This window comes from Haliotis rubra, unplaced genomic scaffold (assembly GCF_003918875.1).
Source record: "Haliotis rubra isolate DU_JTF1 unplaced genomic scaffold, ASM391887v1 Scf33, whole genome shotgun sequence".
Lineage (NCBI taxonomy): Eukaryota > Metazoa > Mollusca > Gastropoda > Lepetellida > Haliotidae > Haliotis > Haliotis rubra.
The window spans coordinates 2,413,732-2,428,920 of record NW_025767002.1 but is presented as its reverse complement, the minus strand read 5'-3'; the positions used below and the strand labels follow the sequence as shown (position 1 = coordinate 2,428,920).

General features: G+C 40.3%; 1 protein-coding gene across 1 annotated transcript in view; it reads right to left on the bottom strand.

The window, feature by feature from the left end:
- Positions 1–6,250: 6,250 nt before the first annotated feature.
- LOC124284106 (ubiquitin conjugation factor E4 A-like) overlaps positions 6,251–15,189 on the bottom strand; it is a 32,908-nt gene continuing 23,969 nt past the window's right edge. The window contains 4 exon segments of the mRNA XM_046720164.1: positions 6,251–8,561; positions 9,655–9,873; positions 11,711–11,962; positions 13,441–13,692. Of these exon segments, the coding sequence (XP_046576120.1) occupies positions 8,436–8,561; positions 9,655–9,873; positions 11,711–11,962; positions 13,441–13,692 (849 nt within the window). The 3' untranslated portion in view covers positions 6,251–8,435.

Here is a 15,189-nt window from a genome sequence, read left to right as displayed (position 1 = left end):
GGGTGGCCTAATGGTTAAAGCGTTGGCTCGTCACGCCGAAGACCCAGGGTCGAATCCCCACACGGGTACAATGTGTGAAGCCCATTTCTGGTGTCCCCCGCCGTGATGTTGCTGGAATATTGCTAAAAGCGGCGTAAAACCAAACTCAGTCAGTCAGTCATACAAGAAAATAACAGAATTCTATAGTGCATAAATCTCATACATTTCCCTGTGTTAAGACAAGACCTGTTGAGGTATCGAAGTATTTGCCTTGTAATTTTATACAACTATCACCATGGAGAAAATGAACAGAGTGTTACCAATATTTCAGCACGTCATATGTGACTGGACGTTGTGAATATTACAAACTAACCGGGTATGTCCCACAATCATAAACCTAGTATAAGACAAAGTAGTATGGATGTCAACTTCTTATTGTATACACAACGTTCAGCTGACGAAGAGGCGAGGAATAGCCCAGAAACATTGTGTATAGAATAAAGACGTTGACATCCAAAATATATTGTCTTGTACTTGAATATCAACTTCTATATGCCTCTCAAGAAGCTAACCTTAAACCTACCAAGGGTCTCATTGATAACGAGCATCTGGCAGAATCAATACATTTGTGTTTACAGTTTTGTCTATCATCGACTCTTGCCGTTCCAATCAGATGATAGGATATATCTTGAATATGTACAACACAGTCACAAATCACTCTGGGGTAGCCTAGTGGTTAAAGCGTTGGCTCGTCACGCCGAAGACCCGGGTTCGAATCACCACATGGGTACATTGTGTGAAGCCTATTTCTGGTGTCCCTCGCCGTGATGTTGCTGGAATATTGCTAAAAGCGGCGTAAAACCAAACTCAGTCAGTCAGTTAAAAAGGCTTCAATTGTTGGTTCATTGCGTCCTGCTTGGAATTTTAATCACACTATCTATTAACACCCTATAAAATAAATGGTCCTCAAGCAAACTCTACTTTACGGAGGACAACTGTAAATCAGAACCAATAAAATGACTGGCTTCTTCTATCTGATGTGGCCAATCATTAAGGTAACAGTGGGGCGGATTCTGATTTGCTACAAGCGGAGACGTGTCCGCTCCTCACAGCTAGAGCACGCGGTAATCAAACACGGCCTGTGCCCTGAAAAACCTCATCAGTCGTCCAACAGTCTCATATTAGTGGTGATCAACGGTGCTACAAAATTGGAGCTTTTCTCCTTGATTAGCAACACTTTGTGGAATTATGGCGAAGATAAAACGGCCGTTAAAATGAACAGAGGGCACGAGTAATTCATTTTCCCCGAAGTGATCTTTGGTCCAGACAAGGTCTAATATCAAAGGTTAGAGAGGCAATGATTTAGGGACGTGGAATGCCTCCCTGGGAGGCGTAGTTTAGAGTGAATTATGAGTTACTGTCAAAATAGGTTAAATACTGGGGATTTCTATTCATATGCTTAGACGGGCATGGTTCCGCTTCGATCAGCTGGAGTGCACATTCGGACAGTCGGTGCACATATTTCACCATATGTTTATGACCATCGACACCTTGGAATGTGACACCTTTTGGCGCAAAAGTCTTCTTACCTTTCCGCTTTTTGGTTCCATGCATTGTGGTTGAGTCTTTGATGCCTGTAATGCCATGATTAACGGTTCCTGATGCCATTAATTTCTTTATGTTATTTAATCAAAACAGCGCATCAATGCACTCACTTTAAGACAGAATCAAGAAATGAATCGTAGACACATTCATCAAATATTAATAATTGATTTGAATTTCAATTCTTTTTAATTAGAATGTTAATCTCTTTGGTCCTTATCTTTAATTACATAAGACGAGAGATTGTTATCTCGTATTACTCGACAGTGCAGTACAAGTGATTTTTGTATCTTTCTTGATGATACTTTTGGTGAGCTCTACAGTGAACAAGAATGATTAAAATGGTTGGATCTTATTCCAGTGCACACTATTAACTGTACATAAGTTGTTGTGATCAGACGATTGTGTCATGAACAGTCGTTTTCCATTTCTAGCTTTTGATAATTACTTGCCGATCAGTAATTTTAGTACTACATCATATACAAAAATACTTTAGCAAATGAAGGGCGGAAACCTTTCTTTACATAACACCCCTAAAAAACAAACAAAACAAAAACAAAAAAACAACAAAAAACCAAAAAAACACACACAATTCCAATTTCTCTCTTTCAACCAGTCAGCATTATCGAACATGTCTTAATCAGTCTCAGAAATAAAAACACTTTCAATCATTACTTCGTTGACGTAACGAAATATACAGGAGCGTAACTGATGGAAACTCGTTCTACTTCTACAGCTTTGCACAGAGGGGTTTAATCACTGCTGCTGATAATTCACCATCGCTAGGACGACAGTGGTCATATTGCTGTGTGTTCTGGCATGCTTAATCTATGACTGACTGACTGAGTTTGGTTTTACGCCGCTTTTAGCAATATTCCAGCAATATCACGGCGGGGGACACCAGAAATGGGCTTAATACATAGTACCCATGTGGGGAATCGAACCCGGGTCTTCGGCGTGACGAGCCAACGCTTTAACCACTAGGCTACCCCACCGCCCCGCTTAATCTATGATGTACCGAACATTGAAGCTGATATTCATTTTGAATTAGTATGTGTTCTTCCACTTTTTGTTGTTTGACGCCACGATATTCAAGTTATATGGCGGCGGTCTGTAAATTTGTGCCTGGGCCACACAATCCAGTGACTGACATCATGAGCATCCATCCACACTATTGGGATGCGATTACATGCCTCGACCAATACAACGAGCACGGTCCTGCTTGCCATAGCCCAGGTTCTCTGATAAATAGTGTTACCTGACTTCGGTGTCACAGTAAATACAGGGAAACCTCGCACTACGTACAGTGTGCGAAACAGCTACTGGCCCGCTACCCGTGGCTAGTAAAAATTCAGTCGGGCCAATAAATCTCCAAGTCACTGGTCCGACTGGCTAGTCAACTTTCATGGGATCATTTTTTGAATATATCACTCTCTCCGACTTGTTTAGTTAAAATGAACTTTAAAAACATGCAAGATTATGACTTGATAAATTATGGTATTATATTTTTTTGTAAGTTTTTGCTTAGTTTCTACATGCAAATTTCGGGCAAGTGAATTATTATGTGGGCTGGTAACTCTCAGGCATAGTTAGCCCGACTGACCAACTAAATTTGTAAACTATTTCGCACACTGACTACGTGCCGTTTATTCAAGACAAGGATACCGTGATGTTGAGGACTGGTACATGGAACACACAATCTGGCACTATTCATATCCACGATGCCTTAATCCGGGTAAATCGTTAATCCAAATGATGAGTGAGGGTGTTTCATAGTATGCCATTTTTTGTGTTAAAACTAAAAGTACTTTTGTTGTAAAACACTGCACTCATCATTATTTCAGCAATGTGAAAAGGTGCTGTATATAATCAAATCTGAATCAGATGATCCAGTGATGGATATTGTGAACAAAGATCTTCATCCGCAGGGAACGACACGCCATCAGCCACGTCACGATCATAATCACCCAACCTGTTACAGTGACTGACTGAGTTTGGTTTTACGCGGCTTTTAGCAATATTCCAGGAACATCACGGTGGGGGACACAAGAAATGGGCTTCACACATTGTACCCTTGTGGGGATTCGAACCCGGGTCTTCGGCGTGACGAGCCAACGCTTTAACCACTAGGCTACCCCACCGCCCCCAACCTGTTACAACCTACACAGGTTGCTGGCGATCCTTTATCATCAGAATCCCCATTAGGTCACTGTAAATAATGTTAACCAGGATTATACCACAAGGAAGCACATGTGATACATGTGGTCTCACCTTAGGCAAGTGAGTTTGTTCACAATTGCCTCTGTTCACCCAGCAGGAAATGGGTACCCGGTGAAATAAGTCGTGAGACTGTTAACCTTCTTTCGCCTAACAGGCAGCTTGGGTTATCCGGGGTAATAATGATCAGATTGTGCGCTTTGAGCAGGATATCTAGCCTGGAAAAGGCGCGTTATAAATATTCTCATTATTATTATTATTATTATTATACCTTCAGAGATGAGATACTCTTCATGTCGCACTGGTATTAAAAGAATTAGAGGATGGAACTGAAATTGTTTCCCTATTTCACTCAATGTTGCCCACAATGAGAAGATCACCCAGCTACATGACAACAGTCGGTAAATAACAGTGTGTCGGGAGGAACCAATCCAGTGGTGGATATCATCAACACCGACCTGCATTAATTATGGTATCAATACTCAACATAAAATGTAACAAATCACATTTCTAGAAAAAATCTTGGTTTATTTTCAGACGTATCCCATTTAACATCTAGAAAACATGACATCCCTTTCATAATATTTGAGATCTGTGATCGTAGATGTTACATCAAAGCATCTTTGATCTAATAATGATAACTATAACTATCACCTAAGATCCTAAAATCAACCATATGCAGTTGAAAAGTTCTATACTTGCATGTTGCTGAAATCAGTCTGGAACTGACAATCCAGTGATTGACATAATGACCACTGCAATTATGGCATGATGACTTGCATCAATCAAGCCAGCAAGCTTGATCACCTAATCCCCTTTTTGATTGCTAAGACCAAATTTTACCTGTATCTTCATGGGATAGCAACAATGGCTATAATCTTAACAAAAAAAGCAATTTCTTCAAAATACATGACTTGGTTGATGAATAACAATAAACAATGTGCAACGAAATCAACTAAACCTCATTGGTTTTTCTAACAGATGACATAACATTTCTGCATAATAAACAACCATAAACAGTCAACAAGATTATAATGATCCTGTAAATAGTTCTTTAGGTGATAGCATTGCCTTGAAGACTCCACGGAACTAATTCACCCAAATCAGCTTTATGTAAGGATATGTGAGGTGGGTATAACCTGGCGCCCTTGATTGTATGCATTTGACTTAACTCTGCTATTTCAGAAGATGAAGCTAAAGGGAGTGAGTGAGTTTGCTTTTACGCCCTAATATTCCAGCAACATAACGGTGGGGGACACCAGAAATGGGCTTCACACATTGTACCCATGTGGGGAATCGAACCCGGGTCTTCGGCGTGACGAGCGAATGCTTTAACCACCAGGCTACCCAACCGCCCCAAGATGACCCTAGAAACGTAACTGTTGTCCACCAGGAACTGAACCATGATCAAAGGTTTCTGGTGCCTCTCAGAGTCACAACTCTGCTGATTGAAATCAGGCACCTTTGGCATCTGCAAATGGGCCCTGATTCACTTAGGGTGATTGAGTGAGTTTAGTTTTACGTCACACTCAGCAATGTTCAAGCTACATGGCGGCGGTCAACCACACTTTACCTTAATCAGAATATTTTATGATTATTCACATTCATACACACATCACATGCTAGATAATTGGTGACATTTAATTTTGATCCAGACCTTCTTAATATAAAAATCAGTAGATTACTTTTGATTAACAAAATCGAACAAAAATACCTGTATTAACAATATACTCTACTGACTATCAATATAGATCACAGAGACCGATAACCGTTTATTAAATATCGATTAATTATCAATAAATATTGGAGAACTTTAACATGTAAGCAAAGCATCCTCAAAAACTCACAATTCTGAAAGTATGACAATCATTAACTAGTCAGTTGACTTTAATGGAAATAACCCGTGAAGATCCGGGTTAGAATTGATCTTCAGTAACCCATGCTTGTCGTAAGAGGCGACTAAGGGGATCGCGTGGTCAGGCTAGCTGACTTGGTTGACACATGTCATCATATCCCTATTGAGTAGATCGATGCTCATGCTGTTGATCACTGGACTGTCTGGTCCATACTTGATTATTTACAGACCGGCCCATATAGCTGGAATATTGCTGAGTGCGGCGTAAAACTAAACTCACTCACTCAATGGAAATACTTGATTACAGTAGTAATATAGATAACTTTAACATTGACGTTCTGGGCATCACAGCTCATTTTGATTAATGTACATTATTATACTCTGCAGCTTTGACATCTATACCCTTGGTAGTAAATCCTTAGTTGCTTTATCAGTGGATTAACCGTATCACAGGTCCATCCATCCTGTACAGTTATGTAAATGTCTCATGTATCATCAATGGTACAGCTGCAAGTCTGTACATAATACATGAATATCTTTATGGCTGAATTTCTAAAGGGCTGTCCTCTGTTTTAGGAATAAGAAACGAATGGGAGATACACATACTTGATATATATTTCTACGAAGCATCTCTCCGGATACACTGTTCAGGCAGCGACATACACACTCATGTATATATCATTTCATACTCTTGTACATATCATTAAACATTCTTGTACATATCATTAAACATTCTTGTACATATCATTTAACATTCTTGTACATATCATTAAACATTCTTGTACATATCATTAAACATTCTTGTACACTTAATAAATCATTGATCTACGTATAGTTACATACTCAAGTACATATCAATATTCATTCATGTATATATCATTTAACATTCATATACATATCATCAAACACTCCTGAACATATAGACACACATTCATATACATATCATCAAACACTCCTGAACATATAGACACACATTCATATACATATCATCAAACACTCCTGAACATATAGACACACATTCATATACATATCATCAAACACTCCTGAACATATAGACACACATTCATATACATATCATCAAACACTCCTGAACATATAGACACACATTCATGTATATATCATTTAACATTCATATACATATCATCAAACACTCCTGAACATATAGACACACATTCATGTACATATCATCAAACACTCCTGAACATATAGATACACATTCATGTACAATATTGTAACACATTCATGTTCATATCATTACACATACATGTACATATCATCAAACATTCATGTACAGATTGTTAAATATTCCTGTATACATCTATAACATTACATACCCATGTACATATCGCTACACATTCATGTACATATCCTTAAACACTCAAGTAGATATCATTAAACACTCATGTCCATATCAGACTCATTACATGTCATTATGCAATCTATACTGACATGGATTGTAAATGCATGTAGACAACAACACGACTGCTAATTCCTCATGGTAACATGGAGCTTTAATTAAACAGTCCATCATAACAACAAGTGGTGATAATGTTTGATTTTACAACAACTGGGTCACAGTGACCTGATGGTATGAACTTGTCTGGTGTTGGTAGTACAGAGTCAGTGTAACCTCAGATACTCTCATGGTAGTAACACAGGGTCAACATGACCTCATATGTAGTCTCATGGTGGTGGTAGAGGGTCAGCATGACCTTGCTTGTATATGATAGTGGGACTGGGTCAATGTGACCTTGCATGTACCCTCATGATAGTGGGACAGGGTTAACATGATCTTGCTTATACTCTCATGATGGTGGTGCAGGGTCAGCATGACCTTGCTTGCATTCTCATGATAGTGGAACTGGGTCAATGTGACCTTGCATGTACTCTCATGATAGTGGGACAGAGTAAACATGACCTTGCTTATACTCTCATTATGGTGGGACAGGGTCAGCATGACCTTGCTTGCATTCTCATGATAGTGGAACAGGGAACATGGCCTTGCTCATATTTTGATGATAGTGGAACAGGGTCATCATGACCTTGCTTGACCTGGTGGTGTGTTCTGTCATTGTGGTCAAAGTCACTGTGACCTCATGTGTAATCCCTTGGTGATATATTACCAAGTCACAATGACACTGCCTGTTCTCGCATGGTGGCAAAACAGGGTCACTGTGACCTTGGATATATTTGATGCACCTCTCAGAAGGACCATCCAATTAATATCATAAAAGGCCATAATATATTAAATGTCAGATTTTCATCCACATTTCAACATCCCATGCACCAACAGACAAAGAAAATTGTATTTTTAAACAAATTGTTCAAGGCATCTGTGTTACACCTACAGCCAAGGGAAGCGATTCAAATTAGGAGAGAATGTTGGATGGTGTGGGTGTATTTCATAAAGCAATGAAAGAGGGCGGAATCACACAAAGCAATATACCATTGACATCTCATATTTAACACATTGTTGCCTAAATTTATTTCACAGCCAACATATCTAGGAGAATCACATTACTGTGTACCTGAAACACTTAATTGCACATTCAACAGTACATGAGAGCTAAAGATCTGTTCCACTGAGTTTGAATACAAAATATAGACACTGTTTCCTTGAGAGAGTTCAGTGTTGTAGCTGTCTCCTGAATTCAGCATGGGAATTTAGCCAAATCTCACAAATCGCCATCTGATAGAAGTGACCTTCATCTTGAAGACCATCCATCCATCAGTGGTAGAGTCTGATAGTGATCCCACTTTAATATGCAAATGTTATTGTATGCTATGATTGTCCGGCTTTTGATTTTGTTTCTGCTATCCATGCATGTATCTTTGCCTTTAGTTCAGGAAGAGGTTCAACCTTCTCTAAGCTAAGTGGAGATCTGTTGAGCGGATCTGACTGATTAAGCTGAAACAAGGAACAAATAGAGTCATGTCAATGTTGGCTGGTAGCGATATTGAGGTGAGGTGAGGTGAAGTGGATTAAGCGTCGTGCTTGAGAATATTTAAGCCCATATGACGACGTGCATGCACGTGTATGTGTATGTGCGGCTGCTTGTACTAGCCCAGACTGGTTTTATAGTGCTAGCCCACTGAGATACTATGCCGCAGTGAAGCATGAATACCCCACTCAGACACATTATACTGACTCCGAGCCCACCAGTCCTTGTTGTACCCATTAATGCCGAGCGCCAGGCAGGGACCTACAAGTACCATATTTTAACGTCTTTTGGTATGACGTGGTCGGGGATCGAACCTGCGACCTTCCGCTCTCCGGGCGGACGCTCTAACCACTACACCACAGAGGCGGTCGGTAGCGATAGTGAAAAAATTGGATTAAAAAATCTTCAACAAATTCAGTGGTCATTTTTGATGAGTACAAGCATGTTTCAGCTTGAATGGGTAAATAGATTCTGAGATGGGTTTTTTTACAGTGTGAAGAAATGTGTTGCATTTTGAGAGAATTTAGGATCACAGTCAAAGTGCAAAGCAAAAGTCAAATAAGGTCAAAATTGAATGGGATGGGTTGGGAGAGGGTGTTCATGTGGGAAGAAAGAACTGTGTTGGAGGTAAGGTGTGCCACACAAATTATGCCAGTCTTCGGACGTGTGTTATATTAAACTGCACATTTTTGGGGCATGTTGCGTCAGATAGGACATTTCATCATTTTCTTTTCAGGGAGGGTCATGGATTAAATGTACAAGAATACTGGAAGGGTCATTTGAAAATATGACTTTCATAAAGGAAAAGAATTAATTATGTTCAGTGCGTAAGAGCATCAATAATCTCTGACCTACCCACCCTGAACTACCATTCCCTTAAGTTACCGAACTGGGTGGTCACCTTCAGTGAAGGTGTGTCATCACACCCTGGCTAAATGGATTAAGGCTCACAACAACAATCACCAGATTGTCTGGTTGGGGGCTTCTACAGTAGATTACTAACACATCACGTCAACAGCTTGTTGACAGCTGCAGGTGGTGAGGTACAACATGGCAGACTGACCTGAGTATATGCCTGGCGATGGTGGCTTTGTCTACAATGTTCTTGGAGGAAGGCAGCAGTACAGGATCCTTCATCAGAGTTCCCATGATTGGGTCCAAGAACTCTTCAGGAACATCTGCTAGCAGTTCCTCTTCCTCCTGCGAATACTGTCGGCCAAGCACTGCAAACATAACATATATATGAGGAGCCACGACATCACAGATACAGTTGTAGCCCTGGGCAAAGCATAATACAAAGACATAACCATTGTGAAAGCATTATATTTGGGAAGCAGATGTGGCCATGGGAAATGATACTGCATACACAGTAGTAGCACTGGGGAAGCATCAGGTACACAGATATAGATATGGACAATAATGATAATACAAACATAGTTTTGTAGCCATGGTGAAACATGACACCACCATGACTGCATATTGACTCTTGCAGCCATTTTAAAACCTCAAAGTGAATTTTCAGCATAGGAAACATAATGGGAGTTCCAGCCATGTCCTGGATTCGGGTAAACTTGATATCATGACTGTAACTGAGCATAGGCATCAGTAATATAGTGCATCCTGAGATGCTCTAGCTCCTGAGTTCAGAAACAAAAGTCTGAAATGTAAGACTTACTCTGATCTTGCCCTCTGCAATATAAGACTTACTCTGATCTTATCCTCAGCAATCTAATACTTACTCTGATCTTGTCCTTAGCAATCTAAGACTTACATTGATCTTTTCCTCAGCAATATATGACTTACCCTGATCTTGTCCTCAGCAATCTAAGACTTACATTGATCTTGTCCTCAGCAATCTAAGACTTACACTGATCTTGTCCTCAGCAATATAAGACTTACACTGATCTTGTCCTCAGCAATCTAAGACTTACACTGATCTTGTCCTCAGCAATCTAAGACTTACCCTGATCTTATCTTCAGCAATATAAGACTTACCCTGATCTTGTCCTCCACAATCTAAGACTTACACTGATCTTGTCCTCAGCAATCTAAAACTTACACTGATCTTGTCCTCAGCAATCTAAGACTTACTCTGATCTTATCTTCAGCAATATAAGACTTACCCTGATCTTGTCCTCCACAATCTAAGACTTACACTGATCTTGTCCTCAGCAATCTAAAACTTACTCTGATCTTATCTTCAGCAATATAAGACTTACCCTGATCTTGTCCTCCACAATCTAAGACTTACACTGATCTTGTCCTCAGCAATCTAAAACTTACTCTGATCTTATCTTCAGCAATATAAGACTTACCCTGATCTTGTCCTCCACAATCTAAGACTTACACTGATCTTGTCCTCAACAATCTAAAACTTACTCTGATCTTATCTTCAGCAATATAAGACTTACCCTGATCTTGTCCTCCACAATCTAAGACTTACACTGATCTTGTCCTCCACAATCTAAGACTTACACTGATCTTGTCCTCAGCAATCTAAAACTTACTCTGATCTTATCTTCAGCAATATAAGACTTACCCTGATCTTGTCCTCCACAATCTAAGACTTACACTGATCTTGTCCTCAGCAATCTAAAACTTACTCTGATCTTATCTTCAGCAATATAAGACTTACCCTGATCTTGTCCTCCACAATCTAAGACTTACACTGATCTTGTCCTCAGCAATCTAAAACTTACTCTGATCTTATCTTCAGCAATATAAGACTTACCCTGATCTTGTCCTCCACAATCTAAGACTTACACTGATCTTGTCCTCCACAATCTAAGACTTACACTGATCTTGTCCTCAGCAATCTAAAACTTACTCTGATCTTATCTTCAGCAATATAAGACTTACCCTGATCTTGTCCTCCACAATCTAAGACTTACACTGATCTTGTCCTCAGCAATCTAAAACTTACTCTGATCTTATCTTCAGCAATATAAGACTTACCCTGATCTTGTCCTCCACAATCTAAGACTTACACTGATCTTGTCCTCAGCAATCTAAGACTTACTCTGATCTTATCTTCAGCAATATAAGACTTACCCTGATCTTGTCCTCCACAATCTAAGACTTACACTGATCTTGTCCTCAGAAATCTAAGACTTACTCTGATCTTATCCTCTAGTCCGAGGAAGTCACTCATGACCTGTGGCATAGTGCTGATCTTCTGCAGGACTTGGACGGCCTTGGCAAACAGTTCTGGGGAGTACGACCTCTCATCCCCTGACACTGCCCTACAGAACATGTCACTCTCCCCCAGGTTCAGGTAGATCTTGGTGATGTCTTGCACAATCTGCTGAGGCTTGAACTCATACTCATTCTTGTCCTTGACGTTAAAGTTCCTCTGTTTGGGGCCGACCTGCATTTCAGGAAAAAGGTGAATTATATATCTATTTACTGACTGACCGAGTGAGTTGGTTTTAATACATATTTGAAAAGTAATCCTGTTGTATCATGGTGTGTCAGCTAAATATTGGAGGTAAGCTTGACTGACTGACTGAGTTTGGTTTTACGCCGCTTTTAGCAATATTCCGGCAACATCACAGCGGGGGACACCAGAAATGGGCTTCACACAATGTACCCATGTTGGGATTCGAACCCGGGTATTCGGCATGACGAGCCAACGCTTTAACCACTAGGCTACCCCACCGCCCCGGGGGTAAGGTTGAAAGAATAAAGATGTATCACTTTGGTGATACACTTCCACATGGAGATGGTGGTGAGAAACCTAAAATTGATTGATTGATTTATTGTTGTTTAACACCATATTCAGCAAGAGCTATATGGCGGTAGTCGGTAAATAATAGAGTCTGGACCAGACAATCCAGTCATCAACAGCATGAGCATTCATCTTTGCAATTGGGATATGATGATATGTGTCGACGGCCAGCGAGCCTGACCATCTGATCCCGTTAGTCACCTCTTACCACAATCATATGTTGCTCAAGACCAATTCTTACCCGGATCTTCACGGGTGACAACCTTAGAAATAATCATGGTGAACCGGGATTCAAACAGGTTTCTTAGGTTTGTGGTGTGTGCAAGGGGCAAAGTTCTGCACAGGATAATCTCTATGTCTTAGACAACAGGGCACCCTCCTATTAATCAGGGAAGTGTTGTAACATTCAAGTTAAAGTACATGTCATCACAAAAGGGCTGAAATATGGTTGATGTAGCATAAAATTTAACTCACTCATTCTTTAATGTCACTTTATAAAAAGTAATTGAGACAGTCATAGCCTTAAGTAATCATGTTTAAACAAATGTTATAAGAGTGATGTTTCAAGAAGTTTTAAAGCTCTGAGAATCCTACCATTTAAAGGTAACAAATTTATCAGAGTGTATGCGGAATGTTTTAGAACAGGGACTGCTTTGAGGCTATGTACATATTAGTGGTGGTCCGATTAATTGAAATAATCGAAGATTGGTCGTAGTGCCTAAACGACCAAACAATCGATCATAATTTCTCATAATCGAACACAAACAATTCTGGAACACTTGTTTTCATTAACAATATTTTTTACATGGTTGGTTTTGTCTGTTACATTTCGTAAGCACTACAAGCTCGTTTCAAGTCGTGATTGAATTTATCTTAAAGATTCCAAGAAATTTATGTTCCTAACATACTAGTCATCCTTTAAAGATGTGAAATTTTGCCAAAAAACCCCAGAAGAACTACATTTTTCCCCTTATTTTAATGTGCATCAACAAATTTCATAAATGACGCTAACCAATTATTTTCGATGACTGATCGGTAGTAATGAACCAATCATCAATTATGAGATTTTAACCAATTCCCAGCACTAGTACATATAATCCTGGTGTACATTCACTCACCAGATGCAGGAGGAAGTAGTTGAGCATGCCTGCAATCCGGTCGACTAGCATGTTGTGGCAGAAGATGGTCTGGATCTCCCTCGTCAGCAGCTCCAGGGCGTGGATGGTGTAGTTGGCCATCACGTTGTGGTAGCGAGCCAGCATCCCCAGGTGGCGGAAGTTGTTTTCCGTCTCCTGTCGTTGTCGTGGTTCCAGGTTGTTCCAGTCCCCACGCTCCTTCTCCTGTTGTTTCTCCTTAATCTGGCTCATATACTGGAACAATGGTGAGTTGGAGAGAGTAAGTGAGCATGTATGTGAATGTCATGTAACAGCAACATATCAGAGGCGAGGTGAGAAGGTGAGGTGAGGTGAGGTGAAATTTGGTTTAACGTCGTGCTGGAGAATATTTTGCTCATATGAAGACGCATGCATGTGTATGTGTGTATGGCTGCTTGTACTAGCCCAGACTTAAGCTGGTTTTATAGTGTTAGCCCACTGAGATACCATGCGCAGTGAAGCATGAATACCCACTCAGACAGTGAGGTGAGTGGAGTGAGTGAGTATGAATAGTGTATGAATAGTTTTACGCCACTTAGCGGGGAACACCAGAAATGGGCTTCACACATTGTACCCATGTGGGGAATCAAACCTGTGTCTTCAGCGTAAGAAGCCAACGCTTTAACCACTGGGCTACCCCACCGCCCCTGACCATGAGGAACTATTCAAGTTGTATGCAGTATGTTGTGCTGGTTGGTTTGTTGTTTAAAGCCGCACCCAGCATTATTCCAGTTATATGGTGGCGGTCTGTAAACAATTGAGTCTGGACCAGACAATCCAGTGATCAACAGCATGAGGATCGTTCTACTTGAATGGGATACGATGACATGCGTCAACCAAGTCAGCGAGCCTGACCATCTGATCCTGTTAGTCGCCTCTTACGACAAGCATGGGATTGTCTACAATGGTGTAATATGACTGGACTGACTGACTGAGTTTTGGTTTTACGCCGCTTTTAGCAATATTCCAGCAATATCACGGCGGGGGACACCAGAAATGGGCTTCACTCATTGTACCCATGTGGGGATTCGAACCCGGGTCTTCGGCGTGACGAGTCAATGCTTTAACCACTAGACTACCCCACCGCCCCGTAATATGACTGGATCTTATGACAAGGAGAGAAATTTGACTAGATCAGAGTTTCCAACTGGAGACTGAGAATGGCCCGCCATAATAAGAGTGTAAGTGTGGTATCCAAACTCTGAACATTCTCTGGTTCTAAAACAAAAACATGCAGGTGGAAAAACAGTCTACTCCATCATGCTATGGAGCTGGTAAAAAATGTTCAGAAGCAAAGGCTATTTGATGCATTTATATAAATGTAAGACTGAAATTTAAATCACACAATTCTCACAAATAACCAGTACTGTTTTGCCATCTGAGTAAGACTATGCACAGATACATGCACGGGTCCCATAAATTTGAAGCTACCAGTTGAAATCATCTCTTTTTCAGTAGACCTATCTAAGAGGTAGTATATGGACTAGACCAAACTAAATTCTACTTGACTCGGACTTCAGGCCGGCAACAAAACTGCAGGACTCACATCTCCACATAAGGTGAGCTAAGTAAAATTCTTACAATTTGATATATCACACGATAAGAACCCATTTAAACTCTGGTCTAAGATGAAAATTAATCCTATGAGGCATTCAATATTGACAATTTGGTACTGTAGCCAAAGGCTACATATTTCGAAAGATGGAAATGTCG